The sequence below is a fragment of the Alligator mississippiensis genome, chromosome 4 (assembly GCF_030867095.1).
Source record: "Alligator mississippiensis isolate rAllMis1 chromosome 4, rAllMis1, whole genome shotgun sequence".
Lineage (NCBI taxonomy): Eukaryota > Metazoa > Chordata > Crocodylia > Alligatoridae > Alligator > Alligator mississippiensis.
This window is the reverse complement of record NC_081827.1, coordinates 106,741,527-106,761,480: the sequence shown is the minus strand read 5'-3', so window position 1 is coordinate 106,761,480 and position 19,954 is coordinate 106,741,527. Positions and strand designations below refer to the sequence as shown.

Here is a 19,954-nt window from a genome sequence, read left to right as displayed (position 1 = left end):
TAGGCATAGTAATTCTCCCAATCTTTGTCATGCATGGCTATTTAGACTGTTCTTCAGAGTTGAGATTGCTCCTCACTGGCCGTGTCTACACGAGACGCTGACTGTTCAGTCATTACTGCACACTCATTTAGTACTTGTATAGACAAGTACTAAATGTACTAAAAGTACTAAATGACTGAGCAGTAATCTGAGTTACTGTGTAGCAGGGCTGATGAACACTTTTTTCATGACGCTAGTGTGTAGTAGACTAAAGCTACTGCACAGTAGCATCACATTATGGCTGTCGCCACATGACATTACTGCACAGTAAAACAGGCAGCTTCTCATGTAGACATGGCCACTGTGTATATTTCCAGAGCCTTGAACAATGGGACTCCCATCTTGACTGAGACTTTGACTAGTGTTGTTGTAGTGTACAAAAGTAATAATAATTTATCTGACTCCCAAACAGTTAACAAATGGTTCCATACGCAATATAGGATGGAAATAGATCTGGGGATAACTGTGATGAAGCCAGATACATGACACAGTTGAATCCAAAGCAAAGTGTACTAGTATATATGAGAACAGATGATGCATTAGAATAGCACAAGAGAACATTGCTCTACTATTAGCTCCCTTATCTACCTGAAATGCTAAAACATCTGGGCCAGGTACAGACTTACACTTTTACCAGGATAAGAGATTGGAAACTGGTCTATTGTCACAACAGAAGAGAAGTTTTGCAGACACTGGTTTAAAAATGGCAGAACGTGCTCTAATATTTGCTCCCCCCCCCAACCTCCTGGGCAAATGCGTTTTCTGTTTGCAACCAATCTGAACTATGCTACTCATGGAAAACCATGTTACTTAGATAGATTCCACCTTAGACTTTTTGAATGTATGTATCTAGCCCTGAGAGATTCCTGCTTTTCCTCTTCCTGCATCTTAAATTCTGTCATCCTTGTTTACTATATCACAGTGGTGCCCAACTTTTGACCAGACACAATCCATAAGCCTGATTTGGCATGTGGAGCCAAGGCCCATTTTACTGTGCAAGGCCAGTCTGGTGTGTGGCCTCTGTCCTGTGCACCATATCATGTCCAGGGACCCAGCCTACACACAAGATCAGCCCAAGGCCCTAGCCCCACACACTGGATTGGGCACTAGCCTGACATACTGGATCGCACCTGCAGCCCAGCCTTACCTGCTGATCAGTCCCCAGCTCCACAAGAAAGATGGGGCCATGCCCTGGCCCTGTACACTGGATTGGGCCTGGCCCAAGCCCCTCAAACCAGATTGGGACCTGGCCACACACTGTGGAGAGCCAGGTAGGTCAGATCACATAACTGCTTGGGCCACATTTGGCCTGCAGGCTGGAAGTTAAGCACCACTACTATAACATATGCCTAGTTGCATTTTCTTTTTAAGACAACTTAATGGAAACTGATCACTAACTAATTAGATCCAGCAATTGGTGCTGAGATGCTTCATACATTTCAATACCCTATTTTTATTTCTTTTTTGCTTTCAAGTTCAATGTTGTTTTATTCCAGTGCAATACATGAGAGGGCTATTGATTCAGTTCACCCAAGTAATCGCATCTTCTTTCATTCTGTTTTTCATATGACCACACTGAATATTATGAATCATTGTACATGATACATAACGCATTTTGGATTAAGCAATAGGTAGTGAATGACTAATCACCCCATCTCAATTAAACTAATAGCTGCAATTTTTGTTGAGCTGCATGTAATTTATTTATAATCACCCTGTCTCAATTAAAGTAATAGCAGCAATTTCTGTTGCACTGCATGAAACTGGGTGTGTTTTGACATGAAAATAAGTTGTTTGGTTGGAAGGCGGGGGTGGGGGGTTGAAACAGAAAGTATTTTTATATTGGGCAGAGTTTTAAAAATACCTTAAGAATTCACATGCTAACTAGTGCAAACAGACTGCCTTCGCTTGTATATTAGGGCCAACTGTGAATTGCAAGTTTTTTGGGGCAGAGACCATTTCTTTTATTGTGTTATGCCACACAAATGCAATGTTAGACTCCATAAATAAATGACAAGATATAAATTTCAATCACCTCTTAATATTTTGAAGGAAGGAAACTCTCCATTTCCCCATGCTGTAATATAGTGCCTCCCAACTTTTTGTGGCATGAGCCCATGAATGGCCCCAAACTGTCCCTTGAGCCATTACATTCAGACTCCTTTCCATAAGTATAATTGGAATAACTGAGAAAAAGGGGCGTGTGTCTGGTAACTCTGTGTTTTAGAGACTGCCAGTTACCACAATACCCCTTTTGCGCTGCCAGCACTTTTATAAATTACAGTAACCTTTGGGGATCTCTAATTTTTTATAGAGATTGGACTAGCTTTCAGATAACCCTAGATCCATGGGACAGCTCAGAAACTGGCCCACTGTAAAGAATGTTCCCAAGGGAGAATCATCAGACCCAATTACAGTCAAGTTATGTCTAAAAACACAGGGCTCCTTTCTTACAGGATGGTCTGCATCCAGCTCAGCTCCATAGCTTAAGATCTGATTGGCAAATCTGTCAAGCTCCTGGATACTTCTAGGGAACCATGGCACTGCAACACAAAAAAGGAAATACAGATTATTCTATTTCAGCTTTACCTTATTCTGGGCCTTCATCCAATTCTTTCAACATTTTCACTGTAATTATGAACTAGCATAAAACTGGTACATTTTGGCCATTTTGAACTGCGCCAGCAGCACAAAGCAACAGCAAACCCAGCTGCTCTGCCTACTTGCGTTTGGGGCTATTTTGCATTTTTGGAGCAAAATGAAGCAGCTGAAGTGCCCTGGTAAATCCAGGTCTCAGGATTACATTTCATTGGGATTATTTATTGCTTGTTTATTTGGATTTCTCTGATTATCAGAACGTAGGACTTGCCATACTAGAACAGCCCCAGAATCCATCCAATCCAATATCCCAGATCTCACAGCAGCCAAAATCTCTTCCTTTAGAGAGAGATGCAAGAAACCTGACAATAGGCAGGCTGCAGGATAATCTGCCCCTATGAAACTAGCACGTTAATCCTTATCAGTTAGGATGGCCTAAAACAGGCATTAGTATATAAAAAAATGTAACCACTCTCTGATACAATTGATTAGCATTGCATCAAATGCTAATCATACACTATATATAAAATGCATCAAGAGTCATTAAAAAACTGCATGAACATTATGGGTCTGATGTGCCTGCACCTTCTGTGCATATTTATGCCATATTAAGCCAGCACGAGATGGAAGTAAAAAAGCTACCAGCCTGCAGGTCTGCATAGCATTTTACATGCAAGCTGCACTGACTTTGCATGAGACCAAATAAAAATTCTTTTTACCTTGATCAAAGAGGGGGGAATGCTGCCAAAATCTCTTCAAAACAATTACTCCTGCAGGAGAGGAGTCACTACAACTCTTGTGATAACCACAGATCACAGCTTGGATGTCACCTGAAGCCTGCAATTTCTATTCATGCACCTTACTCTTTTCAGACAGGGTACATATAACTCCCACTGAGGGAAATGAGAGGCATTCCTCTTGGGACCACCTGAATTTAAAGGAGAGAATTCAGCTGTGAGAAGACTCAGTGCTCTCTCTACCAGCTGAACATAACATGGCACATACATATTTAGCTTCTTTCCTGCATAAAAGTCCATCACTCATTCAGCGAGTGCCTTGCTGTGCACAGCTTTCTGCCCTAACCAGAATACTGCCGCTAAGCGATACAATTGTATTTTATTTCAAGTTTTGCTTTTAGTTATCTTGCCCTCATGAAACGTTCTGCAGTGACAGCTCTGAAATGGAAGTCCTGTGTAAGTCCTCCAAGGTGCACACACAGCTGCAGGGCAATCTCCCACAGCGCCTCATTGATGTGCCACAACCCTGATCCGGATGGACCACCTAAGGGGATGAGAGGATCATTCTGTCTCCAGGCCTATTCAGCCCTTAGTCTCTCTGCTGAGATGGACAATAAAGAAGGCATTTATGGTGCTGGGTTTATGTGATGGGGACACCTGCGTACTGGAACTGGAGTAAGACCACTAGCTCATTTCACAGAGGCCACAGGAGAGCTCTCTCTAATGACTACTGGCTGACAGGCCGTGTTATGCACACTTATGCAATAGCTGTACCACTGTCTCTTTGATCTTCTAGCATTCCTGTGTTGCTGAAAACAATTTATAAACATCCAAAACTTGCTCTTTTTACAGTGACTTTCTTCCCCTGCAATGAGAGTGAATGCCTTGGAGAATCTAAAAAAGAAACATTCTTTGGAGTCGCGCACATCTCTTAAAGTTAAAAAAGGGACATAATAGTCACTAGATGGCAGCAGCAGCAGTATCTCTAAACATCTTTCACTACAAGGGTATTTCTTCTGTTTTCTGCTAGCAATTTCCATTCCTTCCAAATATTCAAGCAAATGGGACTCCCTTATAGAATGATACAACCATTTGATACAAGAGTCACAACTGCCCTTCACTTAATGAAAGTAAATCCCATTTGATAATCCTGGGAGGTGCCATTATTTCCTATATGTGTTACTTAATCAGGAAGCCTAGAACTTGTTGACAGTTCCACCACTGGCCTTGTGTATGGCCTTGAGTGAATCACTTCACTGTGCTGTGCCTCAGTTATCTCCAGCTGAGAAAAATGGCAGGGGGAGGTGGGAGAATGGTGTTCTGTAAAGTGATTTGAGATCTAGGAATGAAAAGTGGTATCTTGAAGCTAAGTGATACTTATGAACTATTATTGTCATGTTACTGCCCTTCCCAGAGAACCTGCAAGAATTCAACACAGAAGGCCCAGTGGGGATTGTGAAACCAATAGTGTCCTACAACAGATTTCAGCACAGGGTTTTCCAGAATGAAAGTCTATTAGGGGTTTTTGGAGAGTAGGGAGTGAGTATTTCTCTGATCTAGATAAGTTTAGGTTTAGTTTTAGGTTTGGGGAACTTCAGTTCCAAGTCTATGTGAATCAGCAGGATAATAATGGCCTACTTTTATTAGATACCTTTTATTCAACAGACTGTTGATTTGGAAACCATGGGGTAGATTCATTCCAGTAATGGTGAAGGCATCAGCCCAGGGGCAGAGTGGAATTGGCTTACCTCTCCACATTTAGGAGCTGCTGGTAGTCAAGGTGGACCCCACTGGGCTTTAGGGCAGGCCCTCCCATTGCTTCAGTGGCGCACACATTATTTTGCAGCAAACAAGTCTACCTCTGTTGCAGCTCTTATCACTCCTAATCTGATACCTGCCACCTTCATCTTATACCCATTTCTCAGCCCACTTCAGAAGACTTTCTGTGCCTCGGGCAGCTTGAGCCGATGGAATAGCTCTGCACCAAATGAACAGTCTCTACGGAAAATCCAAGTGGGGGAAGGGAGGCTTTATACCTCCTATATACACCAGCCTGTCTGGTATAAAGTAGATACAACAGAAGGTCATATAAGACCCATGAGTCTGCACCTATTCAGTAATGTATGTTCCATATGTTAATGTGAACTGAGGGTGCTAAGCACAAGACAGGACTGGGTACTATATCGTGGAATGAAACCAAAAAGGATGGGCAGGAGCTCCTGGGGTGTAGTGCCCTGCATTGTCATTCAAAAACCCTTCCCAAGTAATCCTAGCAACAGTTTAAAAATATCAAATCAAATTATCCCCTCAATGAATTTGTCAAATATTTTGCTTGCTGACTTGCTTTTGCTCCAGACCTAGTTAACTAGACTTGCTGTCTGTCTGCAGTGCAGTTAATGAATGGCCAGAGCAAGCTGTTGCAACAGTGAGCCTCTGTGAGGAACTGAAGAGCAACCGTGGGCTGATCAGTAATAAATATTGATTTGTCTGTACGTGAAACAGCTTCATTTATGGGCCTATACTGGACACCCAAGTGGTGACCAAATTAACATGGGGTCAAATGTTTAATAGGATGCTAATAAGCTATTTATATGTGGGGCAACAAAACGGAAGCACTTAGGAGTTTCTCCAGAGTTCCTCCATTCTGACCATTGTGAGAAGGGTCAGAGACAGGTCTATTAAATTTATAGCAGTTCAAGGCACAGGTTTAGCCCTTTTTTAAACAGATCCAAATGCTTTGGCCAGCCCCAGGGTTTAGTAAACAAGGCTCCTTCAGAACCCCAGCCTCCAGCCTGTCTCAGAAATGCAATAAATTGTCTGCATTTCCCCCACACTGAAACAGAATAATATTTAATTCCTTTATTACTGGGCTCCTAGAGGTCTGCAAATACTCAGCTTGTTTCCAGAAAGAGTCATGAAGAGATGCACTGTGTTTTCAAAACAAATAATTCTGACTCCACAAAAGACACTTGGCCTGGTGAATGACTTCACAGTTAGCACATCACTCATGTGAAGATATACAATTACCTTCATAATTACGACATTTTGCTAGCATTTTCTAAGCTTCAGTTATATTAGTGGAATAAACCTGTCATTCATTACTTGATTTGGGAGGGGACAGAGGATAAAAAGATTTGTCATTTTTTACTAGATCTTTGGGGAAGTTTATCTTTTGTCTTACAGTTAAGAGAACTTTGAGAAGAAAAGAAGTAAATTATCACTAAGCCTAAATGTAAGATCAGAAACTTACTAGCACCCTATTCTGCTAATGCAATCATACACGGAATTAAAGAGTAATAGATGTTAAATGCCATAGGGGAGACATTCTGATCATAACAGAGGCTATAGGATGTCATCCATTGATTTCTGCACCAAGCCCAGTAAAATGGGGCTGAACAAAGACAATTTATTTCAAAAAGTCAGTCTTGGTTCAAAGATTTTGAAGGGCAGAGAACCCACCCCTGGTAATTTGTTCCAATGGAGAGTTACCATCACTGTTAAAATGTGAACTGATGTATATTTGTCCAGTTCTGTCCCCATTCAGTGGGGCTATGGTTTGGACAGCTGGATTAAAAAAGTCTCTATTATCTGATCTCTTCCTCCGGTGTATGAACTATGATCAAGTCATCACCTCACCTTCTCTTTGATGAGGGAAGGTATGTAAGGTGTGTTCTCCAGTCTTTAAATAATTTTCTCCCCAGGTTCACATGTGTTGCTGGATCAAAGCATGGGGCTATCAGCTGATGAAATGTAAAATGAACGGTATCTATTTAACATCATCTGACCAAAAATCAGGCTGTCATCTTTACAACAAGTCAGGAAAACAGTCATTACACCGGCTGGCACATTAGTCACCAAGAGATAATACAGGAGCAAAACTTTGCCAGAGCCACCTTTGACACCTTAATGGTGGCTCTGGCCACCTTTGACACCTTAATGGTCCCCGCAAGAGCCCAAATGAACAGAGCCCATCATCCTGAGCAAAGAAAAATAGTTTCTATAGCCAGTAGGTAGGGAAGCAACACCATTATTCTAGCAATGTGTACAACAATTCTCTTTTGGCATGGCTGTGTCTAAAGGATAATACTTCCACTGGCTTTATCTGGTAATCAAAGAAGACTATGACAACATTCAACATAATGATAAAACAACTAATTTTTTATTGGGGGTGATTATGTTTTTGTTATGTTTTATTGTCTCTAAAATATGTCTCTTGTGATTATATATTTTTGTTTTCATTTGACCCTGTCCGTTATTTATTTATACCACTACTTATTACTTAAGGAACAGTTTCTATCACTGTATCTGTAGATAGGTGCTTTCTTTTTCCTCTGAGCCTAAAGATCTGTGTACATTGAGTACACAGTGTGCCACCCACACTTTGCTCCTTAAACCGCCTTAATCTGATCCTTTAGAAATATCTCTTATGGGATGTCAGCCCTACCACCAAGGCTAAACACTGAAACTGAAAAGGGAAGAGACAAGAAGTAAAAGACCAAAGGATTTATTTGATCTTTACTTTTCCTGACAATAAGCTGCTACCACTTTACATTATTTTTAGTCGATCATTGTTGAAAATAATAAACAAAAAAACCCCAGCTATGCCTCCAACTAGAAAGCTTCAAGTTCATCTCTGCTGCACTAATGTGTTAATCTGGCTCTTAAAGCATTTTTTATTCATATGGATAAGTGCAATACACTCCTAATCCCACTGCAGTCAAAAATAATTCTTCCAGTAACTTCAGTAAAACCAGGACTTCATCTGTGGTCCTTTTTGTTCTTGACATTTTGAGATGTATCTATGCTGGACTGAGGACTGTACTACAACATATTTAATAAAAATCTGCTAGACTCCGTAGAGTTTTTCTGGAAGTATAATTCAGAAAGATGATGCCTGACTAAAAACAAAATCTTTGATAGTAGGTGATCATAATTCCCTGTCCAGCCATAACCTTTGTCTGTCCAGCTCCTAAAATGGGAGGACTGACTCCAAAGAGTCTGTTTCCCTTCCCCCAACCCCCACAGATGTAATGATATGAATAGGACACAAAGGAAATGGTAAAAGGATTACCAGGATTTATCTCAGGAAGATATTAATGCCCTTTCATGTTGTTCCTAGAAAAGAAGAGGAAGAACCAGACCTAAAGCATTTAAAGTCAAACTTATCTAAAATCCTATTAAAATCACATCTGCTATCTGAAAGAAGAATTTAAGTATTTAAAATATTGGGGCTTGGGGTTTTGTTATACATATATCTCTGGGCCAAATCTGACAGTCTTCACTCCAGTCCCAACCCTGCTGAGTCTCTTCAATTCTCCTTGACTCCAGTAAGAACTGAGAGCATGCAGCACCCTGGAGGACATTATTTCACTTTATTTACCTACAGAGGCAAAATGATTGTTGACATCACTAAGAATGTTGTTCACATCATTAGTGGTGTTCACATTCCTCTTCCACCAAAGCCAATGGAAAAAAAATCTGCCTGATTTTCAGGGAGTGCAATAAAGCCCAGAAAACTGAGAACCAGATTATGCTTGATTTATATCAGTATGCTGTGCTGGGAATGGGTGCACAAGAACCTGCCTCCCCTCTTCTACTGCTGGTTTGCTCATGGCCTGTCACAGTGCCTGCCCCTTGCCTCAGGGGAGCACCCATGCTGCTCCCTCCTTCAGTCAGAGGTACATGGGAATGGGGACAGTTTGGATATTGGCTCAGTCCATAGAGTGCAATCCAGGCAAAAGTGATAGAGTAGTGAATTTCCCATTGTAATAGTGTCAGAGAGCTTACAGGAGGCACATACCTTCCTAAACCAAAGCATCTCTCTCTACTCCCCAATGGACTAGATTTCTTTACACCAGCCCTTATGCTGGACCATGCCCCCATGACATCAGTCCTTAGTACCAGCTACAGGCTTTGGTCACTTTTCCTCACTAGTGATTTAAAAGATCAGTCTATGATCAACACTTCATTTTCATTACCATTCAGTTATTTGGGCCTTCTTTGGCATTTTAAGCATTTAGTAGAATTTAAAATATGGTTTCTCAGGGTATTAATGCTCTCTTCAATAAATAGTATGTAAAGGGTGAGATAAAGACTAACAGAAGCTTTAAGAAAAGCTCCATCAATTGTTGTAGATTGTAATGGAGACGAGTAGGCCAAGAAGTTCTTTTAAACCATTCATAGCATCTACTCCTGATGGATTCATAATCAGCTGCAACATGCCTATAGTCACAGCTTCTGTTAACATTAATTAACCCTTAATAAGCTACTGCCAGATGAACCTTTACTAGAAAATGTGATCCAAGTGTGGCCAGCTTGATTTATACTGTGCATGCAAATGATTTACAGTGTTCTATTTTAATGTTAATAAACTGCTTTTCTTCATCTGCATGCTAGTATTCAAAACACTACAGCTTTGGAAAGTGATGCAAGAACTTAATGCAGGAGACATCAAGCTGAGGGAGCTGCAAATAGGGTGGCCATCATAGAGGACAGTCCAGTTGTCCCCTGTCCTCTCTTGATATGAAACCTGATGCCTTTATCTCAATATGTCTTGAAGAGAAAAATAGAAGACATAAAGTCGTTGGGTTTTATATCAGTAGAGGACAGAGGACAGAGTAGCAGAAAATCGAAATGTCCTCTATGATGGCCACCCTAGCTGCAAATGCCTCAATGCTGACCTCCTAAGGTATGTCTACATGTGCAATTAATGCAACTGAATAAACTCCAGCACAATTTGAGCCAGAGTAAACTAATCCAGACATCACCATCTATATGTGCATTTAAGTGCAGTAATTTATTCCACCGCTGGATAGTACTTGTGTCTGACAGGATTATCTGATGGTGCAGTAAATTAGTCTATACCACCCTAATTGCCACACGTGTAGACAGTGACACTTTACTGCTTAGCAAGTTAGTCTACTGTGCAGTAAAGCACATGTGTAGACATGCCCCTAACAATCCATTTGTGACTTAGAGAAAACAGTCCCTCTTAGGAAAGTAAAAAGTATACTCAATACATGGTATTTCATCATTAAAAATACCGGTACATGGGACTCAGTTCTGTTTGGTGCTGAATGCTCTGGCGCTGAACATTCTAGTGCTGATTTAACAAAACATTTAAGAAGTGATCTCATTACTTCCAATAGAAGAAATCACATATTTAAAATTAAATGAGTTCTTATGTATCTTACTGATGCAACATCTTAGGTAACTTGGAAGAGGTTGGAATAACTAACATGGAGCATCTCAAGTGCTGATTTTGTTAAAACACAAATTTTAATTTAGGTGATGTGCATAGAAACAGAATAGCATTGCTTGAAATAGTCTGTGAACTTCTTATTCAGGCTCACCCTGTTCTATAAATCACTAAAAATCAGTCAGCATCGGTGTAGGCCTAGCAGACTCGCGTCTTTTTTTAAAAATCAAACATGGGTATCTGAGTTTCAGCTATACAGCTACCGGTAGTTACAATCACTAGATACCACTGCAATACTTCCAGCAACTAGAATATCACCAATAAATATAACTAGAATACCGAAAACAGCAAAATGATTTTCATGTTTACTCAAATACAACTCATGGCTTTCTTCTCCAATTTGTATGAGGGAAAAGGGCCCTCACCTAAAAATTGCATACAAAGAAATTTCACAAAATACACTGTTCATCACTAAACTGCTGCCAAAGGCAACATATGCTCAGCAATGGAAACCAACTGTGAAGTTGATTAAATGTAGCCAACACTGATCATGACTATAAAATATATGATCCATATTAGATGAACATATTGATAGGGCCCCATCATAGGTATAAGTTAGTATACCCCATTTGAATGAGTGTCGCAGAGCACTTGGGTGCCCTGCTTCTAAAGAGGGGAAACTGCTAGGGAAAGAGCCCTAGCAGTGAGTAAGGAGCCCAGCTGGTGGTCACCAGGGCAAGTACAGTAGTTAATGACCCACATCTGCCAGCGGTCAGCTGACTGAAGGGGGCAGGGCATGGTACATATAAACCCTAGGGCTGAAGCCAGGCAGGTAGTTCCCTGCCAGCAGCTAAGGGGGAAGGATCGCTCTCAGGGAAGAGAAGGGAAGCGAAGCCTGGCTGCAGGAGCAGCATCTGATACTGCTGAGGGATGAAGTATTCCCCGGTAAGCTGGAATGAGGTTTTAGCCAGGAGGCTTTAATTTATGTTACAGCCCAGGGGCTTATGTTGTGTTGCTGTTTAAAGACCGGTGGTTTGGGTGAGGCTATCAGGGGTTGGAGGAGGCCTCATAGGGGACCCCAGCACCAACAAGGGTGCAGCATTTGGAGTGCACTGACCCAAGCCCCAGAAAGGGGGCAGTTGAGAAGACCCAGAGAGGGGCATTGGCGAGAAGCCCCAAAGAAGGGGGCAGCATTGTGAGAAGCCCCAGGAGAGGGGGCAGCATTGGTGAGTGCCAGAGAGGGTGCAGAACAAGACAGGGCCACATAGGGCCCAGAGAGGACAAGGGGGTGAGATTATAACAGGGCCCAGACTGAACAATGTCAATTCCATCTGTGAGGCTTAGGGTGTGGTAAACGGGTGGTTGGAGCCACGCATAGCCCATAAGGCTAGGGTGCCTCTGAGCCACCCATTGCAGAGCGGGACCCACAAGGGGTCCTGGGATTCCACGGGGTCACATATTACAACAAACCATGTCCAAAAGGACGTAAGGCAGCCTCCCATATATTTATTCTCCATCAAAGACATGGCGGGCGAGAAGTGAGGGTGCCCTTTGGGCCAACTTGGCACGGGAAGGGGGCCTTAGGAAGATCACGGCCATCCCACAGGACCCCACGCCATGACAATGAGACATATTGTAGTGTCCTTTAAGTATAGTCCTCCCTCAGTGCTGACTCTTTTCCAAGTCATGGTGAGCCACTACATTGCATACATTTTTATTTCCTCATTACTCCCATGATTGAATTGTGCCTTTCTTTCTCGTTTCCAATGATTCCTGTTTCTCCACCAGCCTTAAATGCCTGGCAAACATCATGAAATGGGGCCCCAAACTCCCTCTGTTGCCCCCTCTCTCAGACTGATACATATGATTTGAGTGACCTTGTCCTCCACCAGGTTGCCCTGCATCTTATCTGCATATAAAATTTTGGAGCATCCCAGGGCTCATGATAAAAACACCCGTTTCCAGTCATGAGTGGGGGTTAATTAGCATATGGCTCCTTTGTGGGGGGTATCTGGATGTCCCAGGGACAACGGGACTAGAGGGAGTCCCCGGCCCAGGGCCTGGGGGAACACTTACGTATGCTCCACAGGAGAGAGGAGCAGCGGCGGCGTGCAGGCCGGGGAACCACCCGCGCAGCTCGTTAGCCGCGCTTTCATACAGCTGAGGTGGAGCGACGTCAGCGAGAGGCGCCGCTCCGCGGAAATAAAAGGCGGCCCCGAGGAGAGAAGGGGCGCGCGGTGGGAGGACGCGGAGCCCGGGAGGAAGCCCAGGAGTGGAACCGGGCCCCCACAAGGGGCTTTGACCGTGGGCCAAACAGGCTGCAGCCGTGCCGGGAGCAACGGAGGCGGGGAGAGCCGCGCCGCCGGAGAAGAGCGGCGAAACTGACGCAGGAGCCAGCAGAAGCCCCGAGGAGGAGCCTAGAGAGAGGGCCAGCTGGATTCACTGGTGAGGTAACGGGGGACGAGCCAGCAGAGGCTCCGGGGAGCCGGCGGGAGCCCCGGTGAAGGAACCGGATTGGAGCCGGCGGGAGCCCCGGTGAAGGAACCAGATTGGAGCCGGCGGGAGCCCGGCGAGGGAACCAGGGAAGACCAGGCAGAGGTCCCAGCGGGGTGTCGGGGAAGAGAGCCGCAAAGGGCTGAGAGGAGCCTCGACGCTCAGTCTTCACTCGGGGACGAGGGACGGAAGGTCCACGACCCAAGGTGGCGTTGGCTGGGGTGTAGGGGAGGTCGGAGCCCCGTGTAAGCCCGCCCAGGGGCGCTTCGGCGTTGGAGGCCGCAGCGAGGGGGACACCCCTGCGGCAGGCCCAGCCACGACCACGGCCGGTGAGTTCCAGGGACTCCCCAGCGAGAGCAGGGCAGGCCCGGTTAGCCGCCCATGCAAGAGTTGCCCGGGAGCACCTCCTGGAACAGAGGCGGGCACACTGGAGTATACACTCATAATGAGTAGTGCTGAGCTATGGGGTCACCATGGCTTAAAATGCTGTTGATTCTCATGAGGACCAGCCCAGGGAATTTTATGGCCCAATCTCCAAATCCAAATTGAATCAGGGGACCAATTGAAAGGTCCAAATCAATTCAAAGCTCTCCAAATCTTTCAAAAAGATTTGGAGAGTTTTGATGATTTAGGTAGTCCCTTGTGGCTGCAGCAGGGAGCTGCAGCTGACTCTGAGCTGGTAAGTACTAGGGGCGGGAGGGGGGGCCCCTGCCAGCCGCCAGCCCCTGCCTGCTCCCTCATCCCCCCCCCTGAACCCCACCCACTCCCCCAGCACCCCCATGGCTGCCCCACCCACCCCAGCTCCCAGTGCTTTAAAGAAAAGCCCCATTCACCAGGTGCTCACAGGTGAGGGGGCAATCCCTGCTGCCCCCACTGTCCCATGCTGTGTAGGGGGCTCTGCATGAGCCCCACAATGCTCCCCAGTCTCCCCCACAGCTGCCCTGCCCACCGCGGCTCAGGCCCTTTAAGGAAAAAAAAACGGAGAAAAGCCCTGGGACTCATTGCTCCTGCAGCAGCCTCAGGATTTTGGAAGGCTTGTGAAAGAGCCCTTCCATGCAGTGGGGAGCAGCAGGGATCACTCCCCCTGGCAGGAATGGTGAGTCTGGGGCGGGGTCTGGGTCTTTTTTCTTAAAGGGTCGGAGCCATGCCGAGCAGGGCAGCCATGGGGGATCTGGGACAGTGGAGAGGGGCTATGGGGCTCATGCAGAGCCCCCCCATACAGCATGGGTCAGTGGGGGGCAGCAGGGATTGCCCCCTGCCTGGCAGCACCTGCTGAGTTAGGGCTTTTTTTTTCCCCAAGTGCTGGGAGCTGGGGCATGCAGGGCAGCCATTGCCGAGCTGGGAGAGCAGGTGGGGGATGGGCCTGTGTAATTCAGAGATTCGGCAGCAGCCAAATCACTGAATCAAATCACTGTCCCCCAAATTGACCAAATCCAAATTTGAAGCGAATACTAGCAGCTTCACACAGGCCTAGTATATGGCAAATCATAAGCCTTTGCGTTTGGACTAATATTATGTATAGTTTGTACTACATATAAGTAGGTGTCAAAGTACTGCTCAAAAATGTGTTTGTGGTAAAGCTTATAGCAGTTTCAAAAAAAGATTAACAGATATCAATTCTGGATGAAGTAAGTGTATGGGTACTATAAGCAAATTAGTACAGCCATGTTTAATTTCAAGGTTAATGTCTTTCAGTTTGCTCCTCACTTCCATGTGCTCCAGGGAGAGTAGGATCTGACAGTAAGAAGAGGAGGAAGGGGCTGCTAGGGGAAGAAGTTAGGGGGAAGCAGAGAGCAATGGAGCTACCTGACCCCCCAGATTTATTTTCCCTGCTGTAGTAGTGGAAAGTGGACACTTTCAAGACAAACCTCCAATATTTAGATTATATGCCTGGAAAATATATAACAAATGTATATATTTTCAATATATAAATCTAATTATTGGGGGTCATCTTATAATCAGGGTCATCTTGTATTTGAGTAAATATGGTATTATTTGTTTCTACTATAACTTAGAGGTCTCAACCAAAATCAGTATTAACTATCCAAGATGCCAAGCATATTCACAGAGTGAGAAAGTTCCTGCTCAAGAAAGTTTATAATCCAAATCGACAAGGCAGACAAAGGAAAGGAGGGAAAACAGGCAGAGTGATCAGTTTGAAAACTCCCTTCCTAAAGAAAACAGAAGAGAATGATTGGCTGAGGTAGAAATGCATATAATTTTATGATCAGTGTTTCCTTACCTGTATCCTTCTTCTTTGTACGGGAAAGTTCATGAACAGTTGCTCCGATATCATTTCTCAAAGTCCTGATGATCTTGTCTAGAGAAGGAGTGTTTCTGCTATCCAGATTGATGAAAAATTCATACTCGTCTTTGTTGAGGCGGGAAGGTCTGGACTCAATGTGGGTCAGGCTTATACCTTTTTCCTACAAGAAAAAATTGGATAGAATCTTGGAGCTCTGTGCTGCAGGTAGAAATGCAAGGGGCAAACTAGCTGAAATCCACTGGTTAGTGCAGTGGTTCCCAACCTTTTTTATACTGTGGACTGGCAAGTTCACTCAAAGAATTTTGGTGGACTGAGTATAGAAAAATCTAATTTACACATTTAAATTATTATTTTTTTGTGTGTGTGTGTGGGGAGGGGGGTGCGAGGATCATCTCTTAGCTGTTGCATTTGATATGGAAGTGACTAGCCACAGTTACCATGGTCCAATTTAAAAAAACTAAAGTCACAGTCATTGGCCAAGTGAGGACATTCTCATCATGCCAATCAGCATGGCTTGGGCATGGCCTGGGCATAGAACTGTTGCTAGCAGTGGTTAAAGCTCATGCTATGACCCAGCAGCCAGCACTTCGTGGCCTGGTACCAGGCCACAGCCCGGTGGTTGGGAACCATTGGTTAGTGAACAGTTCGCACAAAGCCCTTTGTACCAGTGTAATGCCTGTGAGATGGAGCAATTGTACAAGAAAGCTCTGAACCCCTGGGGCGCAGTTCAGCCCTGTGGCTGGATGAATTAACACAAAGGCTATGCACTTCTGAAGCCCCAACACGGAGCCTGTGCAGGACTTAAATAGTGAATAAACTTTATATACTGGCCCTTTTCATGGAAGTGAATTTACCTTTCTGGTACATCAGGGACGTATGTCTGTGTGGGGGGAAAAAAAGAATTTACACAGAATCAATGAAGGATTTGACCACTAAAAATAAAGAACTAATAACTGCCACATACATTTAAATTATTTATTAACCTAATGAAACAATGTTTGGAAAAGCAAGAAGTCATTGGGCTGAAAATGTAAAAGCCAACTTGGCCGCCCTTTGTGCCACTTCTTTTCATGTCCGCTCTCTGCATTAATCCACAGAGCAGTATGGTACTAAGCCCTCTAGGAAAATCAGGTTTATAATAATGATACAATTTGGTCTTTCAAAATGGAAAGTCAAAGTCCATCTGTTTAAAAATAGTAGCGGTTCAGTTGAAATGGGCAGTAGATCTCTGAGCTACTGCAGTGATATTGGGGCCACCATCTTGATGCTCAACTGAAAATGTCCAATTCTGGCTGTGTGTGTACAGGAAACATACCATCCACAGTAATGGTGTTCTCAAGCCTGCTAAGCATCTCCAAATGGGCTGCTTCCCAAATTGGAAACTGGTTAGCAGCCTCCACAAGGCATTCAGGGTGGACTAGTTAGCCCTGCTGAGTGACAATGTCTTCCCATAGATAATTAGCTGACCACCCACATAGCCAAGCTGCACAGAGCAGTGCAGGGAACTTGAGGTTGCCACTCTGGAGATAGCTACACTGTAAACGTGCTATAAATCAAACCTAAGGGGTAAATCCCTCAAACCTGCCTGTTTATACATCCTGCTTCTGCCTTGACTCCTAACCCATCCTGTAACAGCTGAACTGTAAGGTATTGCAAGCCTAAGTTTCAGTGCCTCTGTGTCTCTTAGTGGTATCTGAATCTTAGGCACAGCTAGTCAGGAAAAGTTTTTGCTCCTATAAATGTGTTTTTGGTTTTTTTTTTAAAGACCATTCGCTCTTTTTTTTTTTTTTTTTGTCATCTATATTATTTTTTCTTCTCCAAAAGTTTTCAGGTTTTCATCCAAAACCCCAAATTCTGTTGGAAAAGGATTTGAAATATGTAGTTGAACTCAGGTTTTCCCATAGAAATGTCCATTTAAATTTTTTTTTTTAATCATTCAAAAATATTTGAACAAAAGAATTCCAGCTAGCTCTAACTGCAGGATTAAGGTCTGTATTCCTTCCCCAGACCAAACTCCCACTGTTGTGGTTGTTCCTGCAGGGTGAGGCCTGGACTGAAATTTTGCCCCTCAGAAGGGAAATGAACTTCAGGAGGGTTGAAAAAATTGAGATGCCCTAAGAAATCATAGAAAAAAATCAGACAGGCTCAAATGGTATTAACTTCTGCACAGAAACATATTTGGACTGGAGTAACTACGCCCTTGTTACAATGGCATTCAGGCTTGACACAGAACCTTACAAACATGGGGTGATACTTTGATTCCAATTAACTCAGTGGCAAAAGTTCAATTGACTCCAATGGAGCCAGAGCGTCACTCATGACACTCATGTAGTGAGACTTCTGTAGTCTAAAGGGGAAAGGATAATAACATAGAGTTTCCTTTCCCTACTTTCCACTGGTTTGAGCTTTTGGATGTTTTTATCTGCTGTGTGCTAGTATACAGTACAAGGCATCTGGCCATCAGACCAAGAACTAACCTCCTTCATTTTACTACAAAAAAAAGAAATGAGAAGCAGAGCGCATGGTGCTCTTCTGTGCCCTGAGTGTCGCGTGCTACAGAAGAACTTAAATTGTTTGGCTAGATACCAATACAATAAGTTGAAAAGGTCAAAAGTGCATTCACCAACTGTTACTCATGAAAGATTGCACCCACTCTTTGTGCAGTCTGAATTCAGAAAATACATTCAATTGTGCTTAGCCCAAGGACAATTTGTTTTAGACCTAAAAAGTCTTGTGATGCAAACAGAATGCACTTTGTATTTGACTTTGTTAGATGACAAGAGATCATTGAAGTAGCCAAGAGTTTGAAGTTAAAATGACTTGGAGCTAGATTTCTTTTGACAGAGACCAGGCATAGTGGGCTGCAGTCTGCTCCCAGCTATGCTATTGTAACTCCACAAAAACCTCCATCAAGGTCAAGGCAGATACACTGGATTCACACCAAAATAAGGGAGAAATGGAGCCAGAAATGTGTGGTCACAAATGACTGCAAAATGGGTGCAAAATGCCCCCAGGTCAGAACATGCTGCTCACTAGGGCTGTGCGAAATATCGCCAGCCATTTCATTCTGACACTGTTTCAACCAATTTCAAGGTCAAAACAGCAACATCAGAATGAAACAAAGGCCCTCAAAATAGCCTTGAAACAAAATGAGGCTGGTCGAAACGTTTCAAAAGTCAAAACATTTCCACCATAGGCTGGGGATGGGAAGTCAGTCCAGCTGGGCTGACTTCCCATTCCCAGCAGAAGATCCAGCAGGTGGCAGCAAGGCAGGCCAGCTGAGCTGCTTCCCCCATCCCCTGTGCTACATCACGCTGGTGGGTGGGAAGCAGCCCAGCTATAGCCTTTCTGTTTCAATGGAATGAAACAGAACAGCTGTTTCACCTGAAATTAAATTCAATATAAAACACTGTTCCGTTGAACTGTCGAAAGTCAAGGCAAAATGGAACGGTGTCATTTTGCACAGCTGTACTGCTTACTTTCATAGCTGATAACATTTTATTCACTTTCCATAACTGTAAATTGAATGCGCACAAACTTTCTGTTCTGTGTTTGTACAGCACCTCGTATAATGCAGTCCCAGACCATAACTAGGCTTCCTCGGCATTCCCACAATACAAATAAATGAATAAACAATAATAAAAGTAACAAGATAGTACTAGAGAATAAAGACCACAGCCCAAACTGAAAAAGGAAGGGGTAGAAAAGTGCTACACAGGGCATTTCTACCAGAGATGTTTATTGCACAATTGCCTAATTAACTGCACAGTAAACATCTCAGCATCTATTTGTGCACCCTTATCGGGGTGCAGGAAACTAATAAACTCCACAACACAGTAGTGGTTGTAAATAACAAGTTCTACCCTGCTTCAGAGACTTTTTGTGCACGGCAGTGCACATCTAGATACTGACCCAGCTAGTTGGGGTACAAGGGTGCTTCAATGTGGGTCTTACACGCTGCCTAGCCCTGTGCTGAAGCACCCTTGTGTCATAGCCAGCCCCTCTGTAGCACATTGATCCTAGTGGGAGCAGCCCCAGGCTGGCAGGATAACCCCCTGGCTCCTCTGCCAGCTGGGGTTGCTCCAACCCAGCTCAATGTGCTGTAGTCCAGGTGCACAAGCAAATGAATGATAGCACCAATCAGCTCCAGAGTGATAAGCTCCAGAGCTTCTAATAGGCACATGTAGATGTGCTCAGAGAGTTGGGAATCTAGGGGATCATTCAAGGGGGTGTTATTCAGAGGTGCTAGTAACTCACACATTAAAGCACTGACACTGATATCCTCCTGGCAGCCAGCATCCTCTCTGCCCTTGGGTCAGTTCAGTTTCACTATTCTTGTTTCACTGCCATTGTGGACTCTAGTGCTTGGGGTTCTAAGTCTTCAATTTATGAAGGCTCCACGTGCTAGGAAAGGCTGGAGAGTTCTTTGTACCTACTTGCACACCTAGCCACAGCCTGGCCTTATATAAATAGTGAAGACATATATATATTGTCCTATAAGCAGGTTTCCTAGACTGCTGGCTTCTATGGGTGGCTTATGGTCCCTGAGGGTTCTGCTCCCAATACTACTTAGCCCACCCATAGCATCTATTCATCCAGCTATACTGCTTCCAGTCTATGAGG

At 44.0% G+C, this 19,954-nt stretch overlaps 1 protein-coding gene across 1 annotated transcript in view; it reads right to left on the bottom strand.

Annotated features, from left to right (window-relative positions):
- Positions 1-19,954, bottom strand: part of PAH (phenylalanine hydroxylase) — a 64,193-nt gene that overhangs the window by 22,428 nt on the left and 21,811 nt on the right. The window contains exons 3-4 of the mRNA XM_006278392.4: positions 15,308-15,491; positions 2,494-2,582 (exon numbers count right to left, since the gene is read on the bottom strand). Coding sequence (XP_006278454.1) covers positions 2,494-2,582; positions 15,308-15,491 — 273 coding nt within the window. The remainder of the gene's footprint in view (positions 1-2,493; positions 2,583-15,307; positions 15,492-19,954) is intronic.